The following is a 22,065-nucleotide window of genomic DNA, read 5'->3' as shown; positions in this document are numbered from 1 at the left end:
TTAGTCCATCTGCTTTCCAGAAGCTCCACCACACCTCAAATACAAAAGTGTCTCCAATGCGCTTAAAGTATTTGGGTGTAAAGCCCACATTTTGTAAAATATTTTCCTGTTGGCCCCTCAGATGTAGCGGCTCTCACATTTTTATTTGTAGTTTCTTCTTCCCATCTGGTTTTGATATTTAAGGGAAACCCAGCGATGACCCAACTGCAAAGAAATCTTGTTGCTAAACTAAAGACTCAATTATATCATTCAAACAGTATAGAATTCACTTTGTTGTTGCTCCTTTTCTCACCAACACACCTCCATTACACATGTTTATTACCACAACTGAGGTGCCAGTGTGAGGCCTGATAATCTGGGAAATCAGCGGGGTGTTCAGATAGCTGCAAGCTTTGGCAGTCTTGATATATTGTACTTTTTCACAACTCATTTTCGAGTAGGCACACTGAGAGAACCTGTGCTGTATCGTGGTGTAAATATCAATGCAGGCACAGAGGGGGGTAGTAGACAAGGACTGGATGACACATACACTGCAGTAGGCTTCATCATCTCGGCTACAAACCAGAAATATCTCAGGGAGTTTCCAAAAGTTTTGCCTTACATATTAGTTCCTGTAATATCAGATGTTAAGGATAAAATTCCTTTGTTCTAGTCAAACCTTTGTCATAGCAAATGCACACCAGGTGGAGCTGAGTGTGCAGTTACATGGCTTTTCCACCTTGAAATGTGTCATTATGCATGGAATGAGAGTGATAAACTTGTAAAAAGCGGAAGAAATATTTAGATCCTTGATGATGAAGTAGCATTATCACAATGAAAAAGTACTCAATTAGAAGTAAAGGTCCTTAAGTAAAATTGAAAATTTACCTTGAGTAAAAGAATTGATTATTATTAAATATTCAATTATTCCTGATACATTAGGCAGCATTTTAATCTACAATCTGGTCGATATAGAGTTTCTAATTTCTAATTTATATTCTGCCGGATAATTTAATCTATGACAATATATCACACTATATTTTATAAACTGAACATATTGAACATTATTATATTTAACTAGTAAATATTGTTGTCAAATAAATGCAATGGAACGAAAAGTATTACATTTTCCTCTGAAATGTACTGTATAAAGTAGCAATGAAAACAGCAAGGCTGGTAATATTCTATATTTTTCTTACTGTCAACAAATCCCATGAAAAGCCCAAAATTTACAATGAATTGATCCTGCTAAGTTTGCCTGTATAGTCAAAGCCTGATATATCTTATTCTGCTGTGTCATAGAGCTCCATTGTTGTCCAAAAATATTAAAAACATATTAGTGACACACATTGTTGCACTGGGTACACTATCAGAAAAAAGGGTACAGTTAAGGTCCATTTATGTTCTCTAAAAAGACGATCAATAAGGTACTCAGTTTTCTAGGGTGATAGGGTACAGTCCCTCTCTCAGTTCCAAACTGAGAGAGGGTCCATGCCTCTATCATTTTTTTTCAACATATAGAAGTACAATAACATAGATGTCAATGTGGACCAAAATGCTGTAAGGGAATGGGATGATTAGTGCATCAGGGTTATTGTGAAATTCAGTTTGTGCATGCACTCATATTAATTAAGCCTGTGTTCCAAGATGGGAAAAAATTAGGTATATTTTATTAATGCTAGTGAACATCAGAGAACTCTGCAGTGAACTCCACAACGTAGTGAACAGAATATTGACGATCATCCAAAATAAGCTCACCCATACTTTTGCAGAAGGCTATAGGCCTGCCATTAATGTGAGTGAAATTTGAGTAGCCTAGGCTACATTTTCACACAGCTATCTCTGAGTTATGATCAATTTCATGTAATATTTAGGCTGAAGCCTGCTAGACGCTGGCAATATAAGAAATGGACAGCAAGTAACCTAATTTCAAATATTTATCCTGGAAACAACGTGATGATCACCTAGGCCAAATAAAGAGCTGCAATGGGAAATTTTGATATTTGAATGAGGGAGTTCACACATGCACATTGGTTGTAGCAGTAATACAAGCCGACTTCTCCCAACTTTCACTTGCACTTGGCATGCAAATCTGAAGATGGAGCTTTCAAGGAGGAAGTCCTCCAGAAGTTGGAGGAGTCAGGAATAAATGTGACAGAAGAAGAGGCACAGAGATTCAGAGGTAATGTTAGGTTGAATTGAAAAGTTAAAGACATAGTGGGTTATATGTTCTATGCAACCTTTTTTGTTGAAAATTGAATGTGCTTCGACTGAACTGAATGGCTAAATTGCTAGCTAGCATGATCTAGAAAATTACCAGCCTAGGGTTTGCTAGCTAATTAAAGTCAGCCATTTGGTGTCCATCCAAAAATACAGATTACAGTACATGACCAAAGGTATGGCTTTATAGACCACCTCTGCTATATGTTTTATCTAAAGGTTTTGTCTAAATGAGTTGAACCAAATGGCTTACTTGTTAGCTTGCTAAAAAAAGATTGCTATACCCTAAGGCTAGCTAGCTAGCTAACCTAGGTGTGGTCACTCTGAAATAGCCTATGAGGGTCCACTTTAATACATCTCTGGAGGTCTCCACAATGTTTATGATTGCACCGAACATTACATGTGCAGTATGCCTCCATGAGGGTTATAAGTGCCATTAATTCGACATGTCATTAACTCTGCCAGGCGTAAGCTTGGAGGGAATCATGCGTTTGGTTGTGTGAATGTTTGTCTGTGTGTGTACACAGACAATACATTGAGCAGCCTTTGACTATAGACAGGTAAGTTGCATTGTAGAGAATTACAAACATGTCTTAATAGATATTATGAGGTATTATGGAATATAAAATTGAATATATTGTTGCCTTGGTTGCTAATCATAATTATGTGTTACTTTTGGGTTGATCTGTCTACTATTGGTAACACATGTTCCATCATCCTAAAAACACAGATAAAACACAGGTTGCCAATAAACCATAGAAACAAAACAATAGGGTGACCGAGCTGATGCACAAGCCTATGCATATGTACATGCTCTTTATGGCATTTACTGTGACTTACCTTGATTGAGACAGCAGACTTTATTTTTCTATTTTTCACTGACATTCCTTGTTTCTTTTGAGACCTAAAGTTCATTGAGTAAGGAAGGAAATCAAAATATAAGATAAATAGATATTCTGTGTATCGGAACTTTGTCCAGTGGTGCTGGAGCTATTTGGAGAAGCACGTGAGGGTGGTGATTCCAGCATGCGCTGTACTCCAAGAACAGTACCCAGACCCCACAGGCACCTACACAGGCTTCAAGCTTCCTCCCATCTAACTCAAACTTTTTAAAGTCAAGTGTTTTTGTTTTGTTCTTTTACTCAAAATATTCAAAATAAATCAGTTTACAAAAGTCCATGCAAAGTCGGAAATAAGTTGATTCTTTCCATCAGGCAAAGAGAAAGGCTCAGCTGAGTGGAGTAGATTGGATTCATTTGTTGTCTGGTTAGAAATGTAAAGACGTTTTGTCTGTTAGTGTAAATGCATCAAGTGGTAGTGGCTGTAACCAACTTTGATGGTGATGCTTAAATGGAAAATCACATGTATTTGTGTACTGAGCTCCTCCACATATAAACCATAGGGCCATCCTTTCAGAACAGGAATTCAGAGCATCAGCCTTCTCTCTCAGGTCGCTTGCAGTCCCCGTTGCAGTCAGACACACAAGACAATCAGTTAAAATTGAAAAATTAATTAAAACTATGGCCATCTCCTCACCAGAGAAAGACAGTAAATTCAGCCCTTGTCGTACTGTCTGACACAAAGGAACACAAACATGAAGAATCCGTTCAAAATGTCATTTTGCGATGACTTGTGTGGGATTAGCTTCAACTGAACTCTTTCCCATAAAATAACCAAATGATGTGATTCAATCAGGAGGCTCATTATACCATTATATGTAAACTAAGCCTCCACCGTACTTTTCATGCCACCAAAATTAACTTGGCATCTCATCACCAAAGAGGAAGAAATACCTTTCTAGTTACTCGTAATGCTCCACAGCCTTCTAAAGCTCCCAAGGCATTCTTTGGGTCCTTCTCCCAATTAGATATTGCGGAACACAATTATGTAGATTACCAGTTCCAGTTGTTGGACTGCATGACTTTGAATTATGCAAGTTATGTAAAAGGACTTTGTAGAAATTCATCATGAACACATCATAAATGCTTACAAAACATTATGAATACCACATTGTCATACTCACTGTCCTTTTATGTTCTTGCAGCAAAGCGCATCATGTATCCCGGCACGGCGTCATCTTTGTCTGGGTCTCAAACTGAGAGTTAAGGGGGGGAGGGACAGGAATGCTGGCAAATAGCCTAGGTCCTGGTACTTCCCAGGTGCCATCAGGACATCCTTGAACAGCAGCTCTAGGAGGCTGTCGATGTAGTCTGTGTGTTTATAATGATGCAGAGATATTTTATCCAGCAATTACACCTAAATCACATGAATGTTGTATTACTTATAGCAACTACAGCAATGCCTTTGAATATAAAATGTTATGACTCAAGTAGGCTTGTCTTTAAGACCTTCACACTGTAGTCACCTATCTTTCACTTGGGGTAGCTCATCTGAAAGCATGGATTTCCATCTCCATCAGTTGCCTGGGGACTGTCCGCATTCTCATTGTAATGGATAGCAGTGAGACGAAGTCTGAAACCAAAATCCCAATGAAATATCTAATTAATGTTTATGGAGGTCAAGGATTCTTTGAATATAAATCTAACTACAAATGTGATCAAACATAACAAATACACTTGCACACCTGCAAAGCATTCCAGTGAAGGATTGTCTAGATTCTTGGGACAGAACTTCAGAACAAGGCTGTGGTATGCCTCAATAGAAGAAGTTTGGTACTTTGGGCTCATTTTACTGATGTCCCTTGGAAGGCTTTTCTGAATGATGATACTGGAGAGCTTCTTGCATGCCTTTGTGTCTTTTGAAAAGATAAGCATATTATTCTTTGAATATAAATCTAACTATAAATGTGATTAAGCATAACAAAACACACTTGTACACCTGCAAAGCATTCCAGTGAAGGAGTAGTCTAGATTCTTGGGACAGAACTTCAGAACAAGGCTGTGGTATGCCTCAATAGAAAAGGTTTGATACTTTGGGCTCATTTTACTGATGTCCTTCAGAAGGCTTTCATGGAGGATGATACTGGAGAGCTTCTAGCATGCTTTTGTGCCTTGTGAAAAGACAAGCATACTATTTTCTCTTTTGCAGTGTAGTGGATAAAATTGCAGTGGTGATAACTGACTATCCCTGCCGCAATCTCTGTCTTAAATAACATATTCATCAAGGACAACAAATTTCCAATAAATCAGTAATACATTTATAGGGATTTATAAAGCACAGTTATTTGAATTGAGCGACACGAGTCCTGTTTGTGTGCTATGCTCACAGCTGACAAGGGAAGTTGATTTGACAGACAAATATTCAATGACAAGGACACTGTCACAGATGCAAAGCACCACTCTTTATTTGCACCCATGTTCTATAGCCATAACATTTGTGTTTAGAAGATTAGTTATTTAGGTCTATTTGCTCGCATGCACAGCTTGCATTATAAGCTATAATGTTTGGACATTGTCATTGGCTTTTTCAAAAGAAATTGTAAGTAGCTTAATAGCCTAGGTTGAATATTAAGGGCTCTCACTGAAGCGACAAGTCAGCACGTCCAAATGGAGTGCACCTATAGCTAACCGTGATCCTGTCAGTGAGTGAGTGAGTGAGTGATCATGTGAGTAAGTAAGTTTCACCTACAGTTCATGGAGAGGCTTCACCTCTAAAAAGGACTATGTTTGTTATGCTTCTTTATACATACTTGGCTTCAGCCATTCCCTTGCCTCTTCGCCATTGAGGGGTGGGTGCAGGCAAGTGGGAGACTTGTTGTTTTCATGGACATGAATGTTCTGGACATGACTGACCATCGAGGTCCACTTGGCAACCATTTCATTGCCTGATTGTGATGAGACAGCTGACCAGCACATGTGGTTTGTGACTCATGGTCGCCATGCAATCACAGCCTTGTAGTCCCATTCTTTGCCAAGGGCATCAAGTTTCTTGGACACACCGGAACAAACAAATGGAAATATTATCAATATTTAAGTTATTTCCAAAATAAATAAGTATTTAGTTTTGTTAAATGTAGGTAATGAGATCATAACATACAGATGTCTCTGCTTTCACTTGGTGCAATTGCTGCAGCGTTAATGGTGCTGTGCCACGGTATTACTGCCGCAGTGAGAGAGGGAGAGAGGCAGGGGGAGCGCAAAGAGGCAATTATAACCATCTCTAGCTGCAGTCTGCACCAACAACCACCAGGTGGTACTTGTGAGCAGTCCAGACTGCAGTCTCTACCTTTTCTCTCTCTCTCTTACACACACACACACATACACGATTAATCACTGCAAATTTTGTAAAATCCCGAATGACTTTCATTTTATGTATAATGAATTTCAGATTACATTCATAAATTACAAAAGCACAGACAGCTATGACGACCATACAGCTATTACTTGACTACCACAAGAATTCAATTGTCATATGGTTATCTATTTGGATAACTCTGTTGACTGGCTATTCTATTTTTGTTTAGAATGAAGGAAATTAATGAAACAAGTGGTATACATGCCCTTCTGCACATGCCACACATCATAGAAGTGTAAAATGTCTGCTCTCTCCACCTTAGCCTGAATGGACTGTCAGACACCAAGCTCCTGAGGACACCTGCCTTCTCCAGTGTGTCAAGGCTTCGGATCAATCCCTCCTTCTCCATCTGGAGACTGTTCCCACTTTGTTGCTCTGAAAAATAATTAAATGACGATTCCAGTAAAACTGAACACAGGCCCTATTGATGGACATTCAGGTATGATATCTACACACAGAGACCATAATTTTGCAAATCAGTTCACTACTGAGCTTGCCCCATTCTCCTACAAGGCTACAGTATGGCTCCGGTAGAAAGACTATAGGAAACCATTACAGAGCCTTCAAAAACCATCTTTGTCGGAAGATGGTGCAAGCTCAATAGTGAACCGATTTGCAAAAGCATGGTATCTACCTGTAGATATTATAGAGAGAGTTGTAGCAAATGGTATTTTTTCATCTCATTCTCCCCTGCACAAGTTGTACATCCAACTATTCTACAACTACTACTACTACTACTACTCTATTCCTTCCAAGATCCATGGATGTGTATGAACAATACTTGGCACATTGACCTGATGTGGGCAAGGCAAGGCAGATTTATTTATATAGCACATTTCATACACAGAGGCAATTCAAATTGCCTTACAGAATGATAAAATATGCAATAAAAGTAAAGATATAGGATAGAAGAAAAGGAATGCACGCTGTGCTGAGAATATTGTACAAGAAGACCATACCTGGAGAGTCAGCACGCATGTCCCCATCCAGGTCCACACGATCTCAAGCTACCTCCTGTATGAGTAGCCTCTGCTCCTGTTTGAACAAACACTGGTAAATGTAATAGGTGGTTTTGCAGATGCCTCAGTGCATTCAGGAACTAGGAAGTTGAGTATATTGTTATAGCGGTAGTACAGGGCTCCAGAGTGCAACCTTTTAGAAGCATTTTGTGACTATTTTTGGACATGGTGCTTGTCAAATTTATAACTAGGCACACTTGAACGACTTGCAAATATCCCCTTACCCCTGCCTTTTTTCCTTAATAGCTGTATACGCCGTAAACCTCTCAGTCATTCAATATCCTGTTAACATCTCAATTGGCAAGAGCCCACATGGAGGCAGTTTCGTAGAATAAGAACAACACAGCATATAACTTTATTTCCAAAAAGGATTTTGAAAGTCTCAGCACACTGGCGTGTAAAAAAATGGACCTATATTTGTGGTGCTGTAATATTATTCAGCACAATAAATATTTTTAAAAAATGTCTAGTGCTGGATGGAAAAAAAGTTAGTCTAGAGTCCTGTAGTAAACAACATGCAAGTAAAATTGTCCATTGTTTGAATACTAATTTTGTGATAATTGTACCTTGTTTGAGCAAATGATGACCCTGTAAAGGCAACGGCTGCAGACAGATGAAGGTTCCCCACTGAAATGCTGTCCACATGTGGCTGAATCTTCCACCTCTTCACTAGAGAGCATTGAGTGCAGGTTGCCTTTATACTGACTAAAGTGCCTTGGAAGAACTGTTCAACGGTGCATGTATGGTTGCAGAACAAGCACTTCTTGAAAAGGTCAAGCAGGCAGTCTTCATAGACAATGTACTTTGTCATCTGATCAACAGGTGTATCAGAAATTCTTCAAGTTTATAATGAGAGAACAAGAGAACATAGATAAAAAGAAATTAGGGGGACAAAGTATTAATCAATCCAAAACATTCGCACTTATTTCTGATGGAACAGGATACTGTTTTGGTCCAATTTTATATCCAGTATAACAACCTTAATGTCATTATTACAGTCTGAAATTTGATGACTTTCCCAAAGTGACCCAGAATTTACAATAATGGAAATATTTCTAAATTTTGTATATTTTTGTACATTGTGGCTGTTCTGGGTCAATTTTGACCCGCATTTATTGAAATTAATTACAGGTTCATCAGAGAGGAGCAAATCTCAAACCATAATTTGAACAGTATATGATGGAAGGGAAGCACAATAACATTGTCTAAATGGGAGGAGTATAGCTAATTTGGAAGACTGACAACACACAATTCCCCAAGAAGGCTTGGCTCAGTCATGAAGAGGCCAGGAGGGCTGGGAGGTTTATATGTTGCAACATCTTCATAAAAATTATGAAGAAACCTACGTCAGGTCACATGGGAAAACATTTTTAGAAGGGCTTGGAAAAATAGCATTTTGCTGCTAAAACATACATACTTCAACCAAATTTGAATGTTTGGATTTGAATACATATATGGCACACTACTGGGAAACTACACAATGATATAAAAACCTCAAAAAAACAAAAACAAAAAAATGCCCCCCCCCCCCTTTAAAGCACTTATTGTTAAGTATCCTTAAGGAAACGGCTATGTAAGTTACAAAAGTTTGATAGTTTTTGATATTATGCAGCTGGTTATTCCTGACGTAATTATTTTGAAAACAGTGATTGATATAGAACACAATAATTAATACAAGTGTGTTATGTTATTACTTTCCTTGGATATGTTCATTTAGTTGTTTTTTAATGGTAGGGGTTATCCTTTTTTCATTTTTTGTGTTAGCACACCTGGCATCAGTCCCTCAAATGCAAATTCAAAGCAGAGTGTGCACCTTTGATTCATGAAGATGAGGTGAAAAGGAGTGAGGAGAAGTTGGGGCAGAAGAGAACCAAAGAGTCCACAGAAGCTGCAAGAACCTGTTGCAGATCTATCAGGAGTGAGTGGATTCATGTAGCTACATACATTTATTAGAAAAGTTGTGCATAATAATATTTTACAGGAAGTGTCTGTGAACAGTAATTTAGGCTCTTTTTGTGTGTCCTGTAGCCTCAGCTGTTTTTGTCAGACAGTGCTGCTGCAGCGTAATACAGTGAACGTTGGAATACGGACGTTCTACAGTTGAGAAAATGTAGTGCCAATGGAAAGGGCTTACTGACAGCAAGGTAAAGCAGTGAAAATATTCTAAATATAGCATATTCTTAAACTGATATAGATTTTTTTAAGTGGCTTAAATACATTTTGCTGCTGGTCCTATCCACAGCAGTACGTTGCTTAGCGGCTGTGCCGGTATTGCTGCAGGTAATACACTGACCATGGATAACTACCTCATACAACCCCACTTCAAAAAACCCGAACTATTCCTTTAAAGAAACTGATTCAACATGTTGGTCTTATCCATGCCCACAAAGCCAACTTTAATATCTAAATGACCAAATGACTGTGAGTCAACTTTAGTATTATACAAATCTTTCAGGCCTAGTATGGACGCACTATTGAGAAATTTTTAAGATTTTTTTTTTTTAATTCAGAAAAAAATGTCGCTTCATTCTTAAATGTAGAGAAAAAAATCACACTCCACAGGCTGTCCAACAGGAAATTGTTAATGACATCTATTTTCAATATTTTGGAATTTCCTGAACTAAGAGAGGTGATACAGTCTAATAAATATTTATTTATATTTTTGAAAAAGCTTCAGCAGCTGTTAGATCATCATACATGTTGAAGGAACATTGTAAATCTAAGCTCAAGTTGATTGAACCCGTGCATCATGTTTTGAGGTCAGAAAGTGGACACAAAATAGGTACATACTCTTATGTGCTGATCACAGAGGTTTTAACACACTATTGTTCACATGAGGACATAGACGATGAAATTCAGGCCAACAGGTATATGGACAGAGATCCAGATTACTTAAGCAACTACTCTGATGGTACTTACATCAAAGAACATCCCTTCTTCAGAGTTAATCCACATGCCTTACGTCTTCATTTCTATGAAGATAAATTTGAAGTGGTCAATCCCTTAGGGCTCAAAGCACACAAGCTTTGTACTTTCTATTATACTATATATATATATATATACTATTGGCAACCTTGACAGCAAACATCGATCAAAACTTAACCATATCCATCTGGCTCTTTTAGTCTGTCAAACATTTGTGAAACATGGTTTATAAACCATCTTAAAACCCATATTAGACGATCTTAAAAAACTTGAAAGAGATGGTATCACTATCACAGCGCATGGAATTGGGCAGACTATTCATGCTGCACTAGCAACATTTTCAGCAGATAATCTTTCAGCCCACATGTTGGGTGGTTTTACTATATTGTTTAACTTGTACAGAATCTGCTGCTTTTGCATGGCAACATACACAGAAATGAAGGAAAGCTGCAATGAGGATGATTTTGTCTTGAGAAGCCCAGAGGCAGACAAGTATCATCTGAAATGTATTGAAAACCCTGAGCATAAAGTGACATGTGGATTAAATGGTCCTTCTCCATTAAATAAGAAGGATGTGACAAAAGCATCCAAAAGAATGCAACACAATGCATGACTTATTAGGAGTTGATCCACGCATAGTGAAGCTAGTTGTGTGCCAAGCACACAAAGAGAGACACATAAACATACAGGAAATTAATGAAGAACTACAACAACTAGCGATTGGTCAAAATGATTGAAAAAAACAGACCTGTACAATTTTCTGAGCGACCAATGCAGAGCTCTTGCCTTCTTTAATGGCACACCGTGTTCCACCCGATTGCAATTATTGAGATGTGTTCCTGACCTGCTGTGACATAGTTGACATTGTAATTGCCCCAAAAATAAAAAGGGAAAGTCTATTTTAACCTTACTTGTTTGTGAATTTTTCACAAAACTTAAGGATGTTTTTGAACACGTGATCAGTCTGAAATGTCACTATATGATACATTACTCAAGACTTACAGCCATGTACAGCCCTTGCATACGTTATGGTGCATGTGCTTTGAGGCAAAGCACCAATATTTTAAGACTGTTGCAAGTAGCTGCAGAAATCTTATTAATGTAGAAAAAACTTTAAGTGACAGGCACCAGATGCGACAATGCTGGGAGTTTTCCCAGGACAACATTCTTAATGAATTTGAGACAGTGACAGGAACAAGTACAGATACTCTGTTTTCATCGCCCCCATTAGAGCAACAGAGATGTCTTGCTAGTGTACACGGGAGTGAAGATACATTAAAAAACATGCAGTGCGTTTCAAGGGTCATTATTGACAGTGTAAAATATGCATATAAAGATCTTTAAAAGATAGATAATATTAACACACTGTGGCTTCCGTGCAGTAAGCTTCTTGTCCCAATGTCTTATGATTTGCACCTGCATGTATGTACAGTAAAAGTTGATCCTCAATGCAGTGTAATTAAACCAAGAAATTTTTCAGTCCCTTGATGTGTACAATATTAATGATAAGATGTATGTTAGCCTTAGCAACATTTGAAATGCTTACGGGAATTGTGACTTAAAAACAGAAAAATTAAGAAAAATAGGGGAGAAAAGCTATTGTTCAGTGGAATGTGTTATGCTGCGTTGATACCTTTTACATTATTCTGAAAAACACTGTAATACATAAAAAAGGGAAAAAAGAAAGAAAGCTATAAGAAAGCGTGGGTAGGGGGAGCTATTGCATTATGTCAATTTTAATGTGATGTATTGATACTGCTGGGGAAGTAGGAAAGGGGAAAAAGTAAAAAAAAAAAAAAACTCATTAGTGCCCGAAATATGTATTAATCCTCCGCTGAAAATAGTCCCCAACAAATGTACTGTTTAGTGCCATTTTGGGAGATAACGTAGCCTTTTATATTTGTGAGACACTTTTAAAGGTTTACATCTTCATAGGAACCAATGGTCTTTGGGCTGAAATCCACAGACAGGGTTGAAAAGTCTGAAAGTATTGAGAGATAGATTAAAGCATTGTTGGTTTTGGTCTTTTCGTGGGACTTGTTGACAATAAGAAAAGTACAGCATAACACCAGACTTATCTTCTAAAGGAATACCAGCAATCTCCATAGATTTCCATGAGACAGATTTAAAAAGGATCAAAATTTAGGTAGCAGGGCCAAGATATACTGACTTTTAGAATCAAACTCCAAAACAACCGGTCTTACAATTCCCATAATGCAACTCAATAGCCCTCCCTGCTTCCTTGTGCTCAATTCTTTCAGGCTCCATGCTTCCAGTTTGTAAGCATGCATCATCAGACGTTAAAGCAATGCTCCCTACAGAGCTACAAAAGACATTATACAACTGTTTTCACTAGATACTAACCATGCCAAGTAAAACTGACCAACATACAGTATGTAAAATCCAAGAACGTCAATATTGGACAATTGTGCAAAACTCTGGATTCATTCAATGACAAAGATTTTTGTGTCTGGAGGCAACATTTTTAAAATTCATGCTCTCTAAAATGTATACACATGTCTCAATGGTAAGGGCAAGGTTACAGAAACATTGTGCTTAAACTGCAGTCAAGGTATAGTTATGATTAGCCGACTGAAACACTTGGTTAAGGTTAGGAAAAGATCATAGTTATAGTCAATGAAAGAGGTCATTAAAATGTTCATTACAGGCCTGTGACAGGATGCGAACTCAGACATACTACACACCCATCCACCACTTCAACCTCCACATCCTTACTTTGTGCCTTGCTACATGTACAGCACATGATATCTTGCACTGGCACTGAATGGTTCCACTGGACATAGTTCCTATGATACAGGGCTGGTAAAATTAGGAACTAGTAAGTAAAGAACGAGTAGCTCAAAATTGCATTTAAGTACAGTACAAACATACATATGTATGTATATATATGATCCATCATTGGTGTGTCAACCAACGGCTTACTTCCGGGAAACATGAGAAAAAGACTGAGTGGCTAAGTGAACACAGTAGAAGGCCATATAGCTCATACAGACCTTCCTCAGCCATCAACTCTATCAACGGGCACGATTACAGAACTTGTGCTGTATCATGACCTAAGTGTAAGTACAGACTCAGCGGGGGGTCGTAGACAGGATTTGGATGACACACGCACACACACACAGCCCCCCCTCCTAGTGTGCTGCTATATCAGGCAGCCAGGCGGGGAGTCAGGGAGCAGTAACAGGGCTATTAGGACTCCCAGGGACCCTATCGATCTCTGCATTGATCCCCTCCTGCCTCGGCTGGTCCAGACAACTGCGAGGGTTTATATAGCTACTACAGGAAAGAGCAATGTAACACTACAGGCAAGTGCACATGTAACATCAGAGGATGGACATGACAAGAGCAGTAAGAGAAGGAGGTTTTAGGTAGAGATTGAAGGTTGGAGTATCAGTGGGAGTGAGAGAGTGAGAGAAAGAGAAGATTTCAAAAGTTTAAAACCTTATTGTCATTTCTTCCTTCCCTTTCCTGCACTTTGTTTCTGTGTAACCAGGTTTTGAGATCCTTTCTTAAAGCAACACAGTCAGTCAGATATATCTTTGTTATCTGTAATAGCATCTCCAAAGTGATAAAATGACACCATAGCTGGAGAGTAAATGAATGGTTTTACAGCATAGAGATGTTATCCAACACTTGGAACTGATGAGATTTATAATCTGTGACAAAACAGGAAAAAATCTAAACCACAATCCCCAGTGTGACAGAGCATCATGGTTATCAAAACCAGGCAGGCTGGAACCTTCGTGCTGCCTCCAACTGGATCACATTAAAGTTACATATGTGACTAAAGGACTGAGAGATAGTTTTTCTCCACATGATGAACCTATTGGACCTGCTGTGTTAGAAGAAAGGGATTTATGTTAGTTATATATTTCATAGATAGATAGATAGATCGATAGATAGATACATAGATAGAGTATACCCCTTTATATATCTTCCTCATCAGAAAGTGTATAGCAAGCAGAAAGCTTACTCACTATCCACTGTTGTTAGTGAAAATAATAATACAATGTCGCCCCCACTGGACCTCTTATGGTACTACTACTGCAAATAACTGCCCATCGTGCACATACTGTACTATATAAACATAAACTGTCCATGTATATATATTACACAATCATCTAAACAACAAACTAATAACTGATAATAACTCTCTCTGTGTGACTTGTGTCCAGAATTGGGGACCATATAAAGAGTGTAGTTGTGTACTGCCGAGTGTGCAGTCTGACCCTGATGAGTATTAATGACAGAGGGGATGGCAGGCACTCATCAGAGTCCAGCTGATTAATAACCGGCCCTTCACACCTTCACTCACAACTAATGGCTCTCTGTCTTACTCTGTCTATAATTATCACTCAATAATGAGGTCTAAAAGAAGCCAGAGTGTATGTGTGTATATGTGTGAGAGAGCAAGAGAGAGAGAGAGCTTAATTTGTGGGTTTATAGACTGCACAGTGAATGTAATACATGTTTATGTATGCACAACTTTTTGCCAGGTAATATAGACATATTTCTCACATTACACGTAGTGTGATATGTGCTTATTACAAAGGCTGCATCCAGTCCACATTCCTACTTTAAAGCGTCAGCACACTCGAATTAGAAGACATTGTAAACAGTTTTCACTGGAACTACTTTTTACCAAAGACATAGTGACCATAAAAACTGTAGTGTTTTGTGAATTATCCAGGGTGTTTCTAAAAAAAAAAAAAAGAAGAAATGTTAGGGTGTTCAAGTGGCCATGAACCACAATATCCTCAGTTTGAGTCTGACTGGGATCTGTTGACTCTTGAATAAAGGCATAAAAAGATGTTGAATTGTTGTGAGCACCACAAGCAAAATGACATTTACTCTGTTGTACTGGGGTGGAATGGTGACAGATGAATAATCTGAATAACTGAGTGAAGGAACATAAGAAATGCAGATGCTTCTACACAGGACATGAGGAGTCACTGAATGGTTTGATCAGTATGAAAATTATGCAAAGCATATATTATGGCCTTCACAGCCACCAGATCTCAACCCAGTAGAACACCTATGGGACATGTTGGACCAACATAACAGTGCTCTTCACCACCATCACAAAAACCTCAAATGAGTTAATATCTTTTAGATCAGTGGTAGGCAAATAGCAGCCAATGGGCCAAATCTAGCCCTCCAGCAAAAATATTTGGACCCTGTTGAAAGCTGAATTTTTGACTTTCACAGTTTACATGAACTTCTTCATAACTGTTCACAAATACCGTAGATAACAAAATAAATACAAGCCTTGTGTAAATCCTAATGAATATAACATTGATACATCTAATACTGTCCCCACACGTGTTATCTGAATGGTGCATGATGCTAACACTGTTAACACTGTTTTAATTCCACCACTTTAGCATATTGGACCAGATATGTTCTTCACAAACACAAATGGGTGGCAGTCTAACAGAAATGGTGTGTTGATGCCATTTTTTTAAGGCAACAACAGACTTGCAATCAACTATAAATGACGCAGGATGCTGTTTAGTACATCTCTAGTCTAGCAGCAACACAGGACATATATTATTGTATGAGTCATTTTTAACCAAATGAGAATTACAATTTTATTTTCAAATGAATTAAAAGAAATAAACAATACAAATATGCCTGTCTCTCTTCTGCACCAGTTAACAGCCCCCAATGAAAGATCTAGAAACAGCCAGACAAATGTAGAATTTATGTCAAGGAGTATTGAAGCTGTCCTGGCAGCTCTTAGTGGCCCAACACCTTAAACACACTTTATGTTAGTTTTTCCTTTGATTTATCACCAATGTGGGGAACTGACCCCTCATGCTTTTTATTCACGTGGCACCTACAACGAATGTGTGAAAAAAGGTCACTGTAATCTTCTAGCTACTGTGTGGAGCAGCCGTAAACCTCAATAATACCAGAGATAATGTCAACTAATCTGTGTATGATAGGGACCCTCATAATGGGTGTACAGATGTTTTGTCAGATTATGAGGGTCTCTCTCAAGTTTTTCTTTTTTCTGTTTTCAGTTTTCAGGAGTGTGCCAAACAGGTGCATATCAGACAACCAACAGCTTCTTCCAATCTGGGCACCAAAGGCCCAAAAACACACATACACACTCACATACAATGATTTCATACAAATAAAACCAGCCTCCTGAGGAAAGGAGGAAAACACTTTGAAATCGGATTTCTCACCTGCAGTGGATCTGTTATACCCTGAAATCCCCACGAGCAGTATTGCATTCCCTGATGAATATTACACCACAGCGTAGGTGAACACTTGTTTCAGATTATTTGCTGACTATCTACTATTTTCACAGAGCATATTAAGTGCAACTCTGCTGTTCTCTTGCAGGTCACGCATGCATGCTATCAGTCCAGATAATTTGTGATAACAGCACTCAAGATAGAAGTGTTAGAAAATACACTATCTTCAGCACAGGGAAGTGTTCTGCTAATGTTACCATTATCATCTTCAAAATAGACTAAAGTACCTGTCCCACTGAAAGTGCCACAGTTTTCCATCTCACAAGGCGGTACATCAGACTGCTGAATATGTAGCTCAGCCACAAAAATTTATAATCTGCTTAACAGTTATATAGTGCCACTGTTAACAGTCATTACGTGATAATTTCTCGCCATTAAGAAACCGATATCTGACGTGGGCATCAGACACAGTGGTGTGTTAACCTGTCGGAAAAAAAACATCACCGTGGTGCAATATCTAGATAATACCCAGGCTGAGCTCAGGGGATTAACTTCACACCGATAAGACCGATAAGATTCATAAAACCATTTCACTCTCAGAGTGCCAATAAGAGCTCTGATAGCTGTGCTGCATTCACAACAAGTGTGGATGGATTTCATTCATAACACCATTACAGAACATTCATAATGAAGAGTCATTAAATGATGTCTTATGATGATGTTGACTAATAAACAGAGAGCAAGGTACACAGTGGAGGCCAGGGACAAATCAGTGAAAGAAAGTCACAAGTTGCGCAAGAGAATATCTATCTACCTATCTTTGATGTAGCTCAGTATTCACACACTTTATATGCAGTGCAATATAAAGAAAACACAATTTACACAACATTACCACTGTACAAAAGTTATGATTGGTCTGAGTTTTTCCTAGATGCAATCAAAGCACTTGTGCCAGCCTCAGCAGCATAGAAAGATATTTTGCAACTTTGAAAATAAAGAAATATCTAGTGCATGTGCAAATAAAAACAATGCAAAAGCCTTGTTGGGGGAGGATAATATAAAAAATGTTGACAGAAAACTTCAAAGCCAAATGTCAGAATTGGTGTTTTAAGCACATGACCTTGTTCCAGGTGAGGTGCACTTACAGCATAGTTCATTATTCAGCTTTATGTAACTTGGAAGTCATATTTTCACAATAAAGTGTGTTTGAACATTACAGCTTGTAATGGGTATCAAGGCCAAAGTGCATGAAAAGCATTCAGAGATATTGTTCATTGAACAGGATTTACATAATCTTAGATTTGAGAAGAAAGAACATGAAACAAAGAAAGATTCAAATAGGAAATAAGAAAAAATAACTATATTAATATGTATAGAATTGCACAAAAATGAGTTATCATCATATTACAGCCACTTGAAGAGTTTTTTCCCCAAATTTAATAGTGTGAATTAATCCTACTACATGTACATTCCTCATATAAAATGAAATTTACAAATAGACAGGATAATCATAAATGCACAATGTTCAGAGAAGCCGGTAAAATATCTTTCATTTCAAATTGTGCTGATTTATCTTATTTCTATACTGTCATACTGTGTACACGTGAACCATTTTCAGGCTCCTGAAAACAGGTTTATGGAAACAGGTTTATGGAAACATTACCTTATGACTGTGCTGTGTCAAAGCTCACGCCAACTGTTTTGACAAAAATGTTGTGCAATGCTGTTACATTTTATCAGCACACAATGTCTCATACTGTAGGCTCCCTGCCAGCTGTGTCGCTGGTGCTGATGACTAAGTAACAGCCATCAAATTAAAAACGTATTTCTATACATCGCCATGGATGATGTATCTCTTGCTTGAAGTCTACTCAAATATACTTATTTTTGTTGTTTTTACATGTTTGCATGGATCATCTGCCTCAGTCAAGTGTTCAGTGTTTTAAGCCACTGTCTGGTAATAAATTTGGCCTGAATAATTGGCAATACTTGTAATTTATCAACCTCATTTTACTGCTCCAGTAAAAAATGTAAATTATAATCCTCTGCCTTTTTGAAGTATCATAAATAATTATTTTTTTCAGTTTTGTGGCCAAACTCAAAGCTGTGAAGGCATGGTGCTATGTATGCAATTAGGTGGAAAATGGGTAAATTTACAAAAGGGTGCATGACAAAGGGTAAAATGTGGTCAGATGCAAATTTAAACATTTGCTAATTTACAGATATTTTTGCAATATATTAGCATACATTTTAAAATAATAATAAACATTTTCATGGCAAATAAAAAGACAATATGTGCAAAAGATATACTGTATCAAATACAGTACTTTTTGGACTGTTTTTATATTTTGTGGCATTTGAAACAAGTTAATTCAGAAAGTAACACCTATATTTAGTCATTCACTCATTCATTGGTAGTCAGCTACCTGCTAATTGTGGTTATCAGGGGATATGACAATATTCACAGTCAGCAGTAAACCAGGATCAGACATTCCTCTTTCTCCTGAACTGCTTTACCTTTCACTTTGTTGTTGTTTTTTTAACCGTGATCTCTGGATTCAAGTGAGATTTAAACCTTTTTACCCATTGCAATTGTCTCTGAAACTAAAAAAGGGATACCTTTAAATAACATAAAGTCATTTAAATGAATTAACATGATTTTAGCACTGGTATTGATTAGACTGCATTACTATTATAGATACTCTAAAACATATATAACAGTTTTTGAAGACATGAAAGTAACCAGTATTTCACAAATGGAAAAGTCAGAAAAAAGTTATTTACTTAATTTTGTGTAGCAGATTTCTTACTGTCTTTCTTATATCTTTAATCATCTAGGGGCCCCTCAGATTTATCTACAATATGTACCACTGACTGACTTACAACTTTCATTATCAGAGAGAAGGCTTTTTCTCACTCCTGACACTCCTCACAGTAGAAACATTGGTACAACAGTAGTAGTAGAGTAGAGGCTGGTGTACAAACAGATAATGAATGACAATATTGTAAGAAAACATATACAATATGTCTCTAACAGTTGAAAATATTGTACATTAATAAGCACTCACGTGTCCTTATCCTCTGTCCAACTACACTATAATGTGCTAAACATTTGCAATTAATTCACAAATCCAGAATGACATTCAAGTCCATTTCTAGACAATCTGAAGAATTTACTGAATATGTTAACCATCAACTATGGTCCATTGTCATTGATTTATTAGCTCTCGGCTCAAAGAGTTTTCTCTTTCTTCCTTGCTACCTCCTCTATCTCTTTCATCGTATTCTGACCCCAGATTAATACTGTGTTAATATACAACCGAGGGCAGTAACATCCCAGCCACCTCCCCTTCTGTCTACAGAGGCAAGGACACTTTCACAGGCTGACACACCTTCAACTACAGTTAATTTGTTGGTACTCAAACTTGGTGAGAGGATTTATATGTGGTATAAGCAAGTCTAGCTTGGACTCATCCTGAACAGGCACTAAACCGATCAAACTACAAGACTCCCTAGAAACTCCATGTTTGATAAAAGTATCATCAAGACTTGTAAAGGTACTTCTCTCCACCTGAAAACAGAAAAAAAGGACAAGTGCATCTGGAAACGCCAATAAAGACAACAACAAGTGAGGTAAATGAACATGGATGTGAAGAAGACGATGTTGTCTCTGGCCCGTTTGGTGCTGCCTGGCATGGGATTTGGATTGACATGCATGGGGATCTACTTGGTGTCCCTGCCGAACGAGCCCAAGTACACTTGGAGTATCATCCCTGCATATATCATGGTTGTGGTCGGCTTCCTTGTGACCCTCGTCGGGGTCTTCTGGACCATCTGCCACAGCATGAAGAGCAAGATGTACCAGAGAGGAGGACACCAACAGCACATCCATGTTTACACCATTGAGAGGTAAGACTACCTGTGACCATCCTTTAAAAATTGTGTAAAAACACTGTATTACAAAGCACCTGGGAAAGCTTTACAAGAGAGAGAATCAATGTCAAAACATCCACATTTTTTAGGAAACAACCTGGTTTTGTAGATAAAAGGGAATACTTATTCAATTTGCTTCTTGGTAATTAAATTACTTTTGCAAAATACTTACTATAACTATTTGAAAAAATATTAAACTAAACAAATTAAGTTATTCTTCCTCCCTGGAAGAGAGGAAGAATAACTTGTAGCACAAAAAACTTCAAGCAAAAATGTTTGCTTTTTGTTTTAGCATCAAATCTCTACAAATAGAAATTCTCACATATATTTTTTATGTACTCTACATGTCATTTCAACTATTATTCTTTTTTTTACTGTGCATTATTAACATCTGGCAAGGGACAGAATAACTCTGACTCATTTACAGTTCAATAGAATAAAACTAAACTAAACTAATGCCGCTGCTATTTTCCCCATCTTTTCAGACCCAGCTCCTTCCCTCCATCGTACGAGGAGTCCCAGAGCAGCCATGTCTCTCTGGATACAGTCCCTGAGTTTGTGGTCACAGTCGAGGGGGTGGATGTGGTGATGAGCCTGGCTCCTCCACTCTACACTCAAGACAGCTCAGAGGTCCCAGACTGCACGTGGAGCTGGGAGCAGCCTCCCAGTTACAGTCAGGTGGAGCAGGTGGATGCAGAGGAGCAGAGGGAGGCTTTGTCTGGACACTGAAGGAAAACATGATTTTGACTACGTGGTTGAGAGAAAAGGGAGGAATTCCGATTGTAGATGGACATGACTAAGAAAGAAAGTTCCAGAAAAATGGGAGATGCCTCCAAATGTGGTTGGATCATTCAGTGGTCAAATAATGGACCACAGAGACATGTTGACATCAGCTTTTTGCTGTGAATCCAAACCTCTGAACTCTAATGTGTGAGCTGACCCTATGTCAGGCCTTCTTCAGCTTGAAGGTCTTCATAGAGGTACAGTGTGTTGGGTTAAATAGTGTTTTTTTTGTTGAGAGCATGCAGAGAGCAGCACATTTGAGTTACAAAACTGCTTGTTAGCATGATATAGTATTAATCTGGTTGGATGCATGGACATTTGGATTGACAGAGAGCACTGTGTCACTTTTACTGTAGCTCCAGTTTCTGTACTGTTATGTATGTTCACAAGTAACATTAAATACCTCTGTGTGCACAGATGTGAATGTCCCTGTTTCAGGGTGATTTGTCATATGAAATAAAAATATCAAGTTGCTAAAGCTGCGCTGTGTCATATATATTGCAAATACATTTTGTGTGCAAACCTCTGGGAGACTTGTTTTGCATTATGCAGTATAACAATATCTTTTCCTCTTTTCATTTTAAAATAATATAGAGATCAGAGGGACAGCTTCATACCAGGCAGTCTGACTTTATTTCAAAGTAGGTCCAGCCAACACAACTTGGCTACGCTGACTATATTTTGGGTTGATTCTAATTGAAAATAATCTTTCTTGATTGCACCGC

The 22,065-nt window shown here is 38.0% G+C and overlaps 1 protein-coding gene across 6 annotated transcripts; it reads left to right on the top strand.

The window, feature by feature from the left end:
• The first annotated feature begins 1,935 nt into the window (after positions 1-1,935).
• Positions 1,936-21,795, top strand: LOC121903367 (transmembrane protein 252-like). Of its 6 annotated transcripts, none has more exons than XM_042420306.1 (6): positions 1,936-2,161; positions 6,716-6,892; positions 9,237-9,390; positions 9,501-9,616; positions 20,206-20,533; positions 21,043-21,795. In XM_042420306.1, the coding sequence occupies exons 5-6, from the start codon at positions 20,262-20,264 to the stop codon at positions 21,284-21,286; spliced, it is 516 nt and encodes a 171-aa protein (XP_042276240.1). In that variant the 5' UTR covers positions 1,936-2,161; positions 6,716-6,892; positions 9,237-9,390; positions 9,501-9,616; positions 20,206-20,261; the 3' UTR covers positions 21,287-21,795. The 6 variants fall into 6 exon arrangements, with proteins under 6 accessions (XP_042276240.1, XP_042276239.1, XP_042276244.1 ...); XM_042420307.1 differs by lacking the exon at positions 1,936-2,161 and adding an exon at positions 2,582-2,759; XM_042420305.1 differs by lacking the exon at positions 6,716-6,892.
• Positions 21,796-22,065: the final 270 nt, after the last annotated feature.

This window comes from Thunnus maccoyii, chromosome 9, assembly GCF_910596095.1.
Source record: "Thunnus maccoyii chromosome 9, fThuMac1.1, whole genome shotgun sequence".
NCBI lineage: Eukaryota > Metazoa > Chordata > Actinopteri > Scombriformes > Scombridae > Thunnus > Thunnus maccoyii.
This window is presented reverse-complemented; position numbering and strand designations above follow the sequence as displayed.

Coding starts and splice junctions, on each gene's coding strand:
- LOC121903367 (XM_042420310.1), top strand. CDS start 20,262: ATGAACATGGATGTGAAGAAGACGATGTTGTCTCTGGCCCGTTTGGTG. Junction 20,534..21,042: donor CATGTTTACACCATTGAGAG/GTAAGACTACCT, acceptor CCATCTTTTCAG/ACCCAGCTCCTTCCCTCCAT.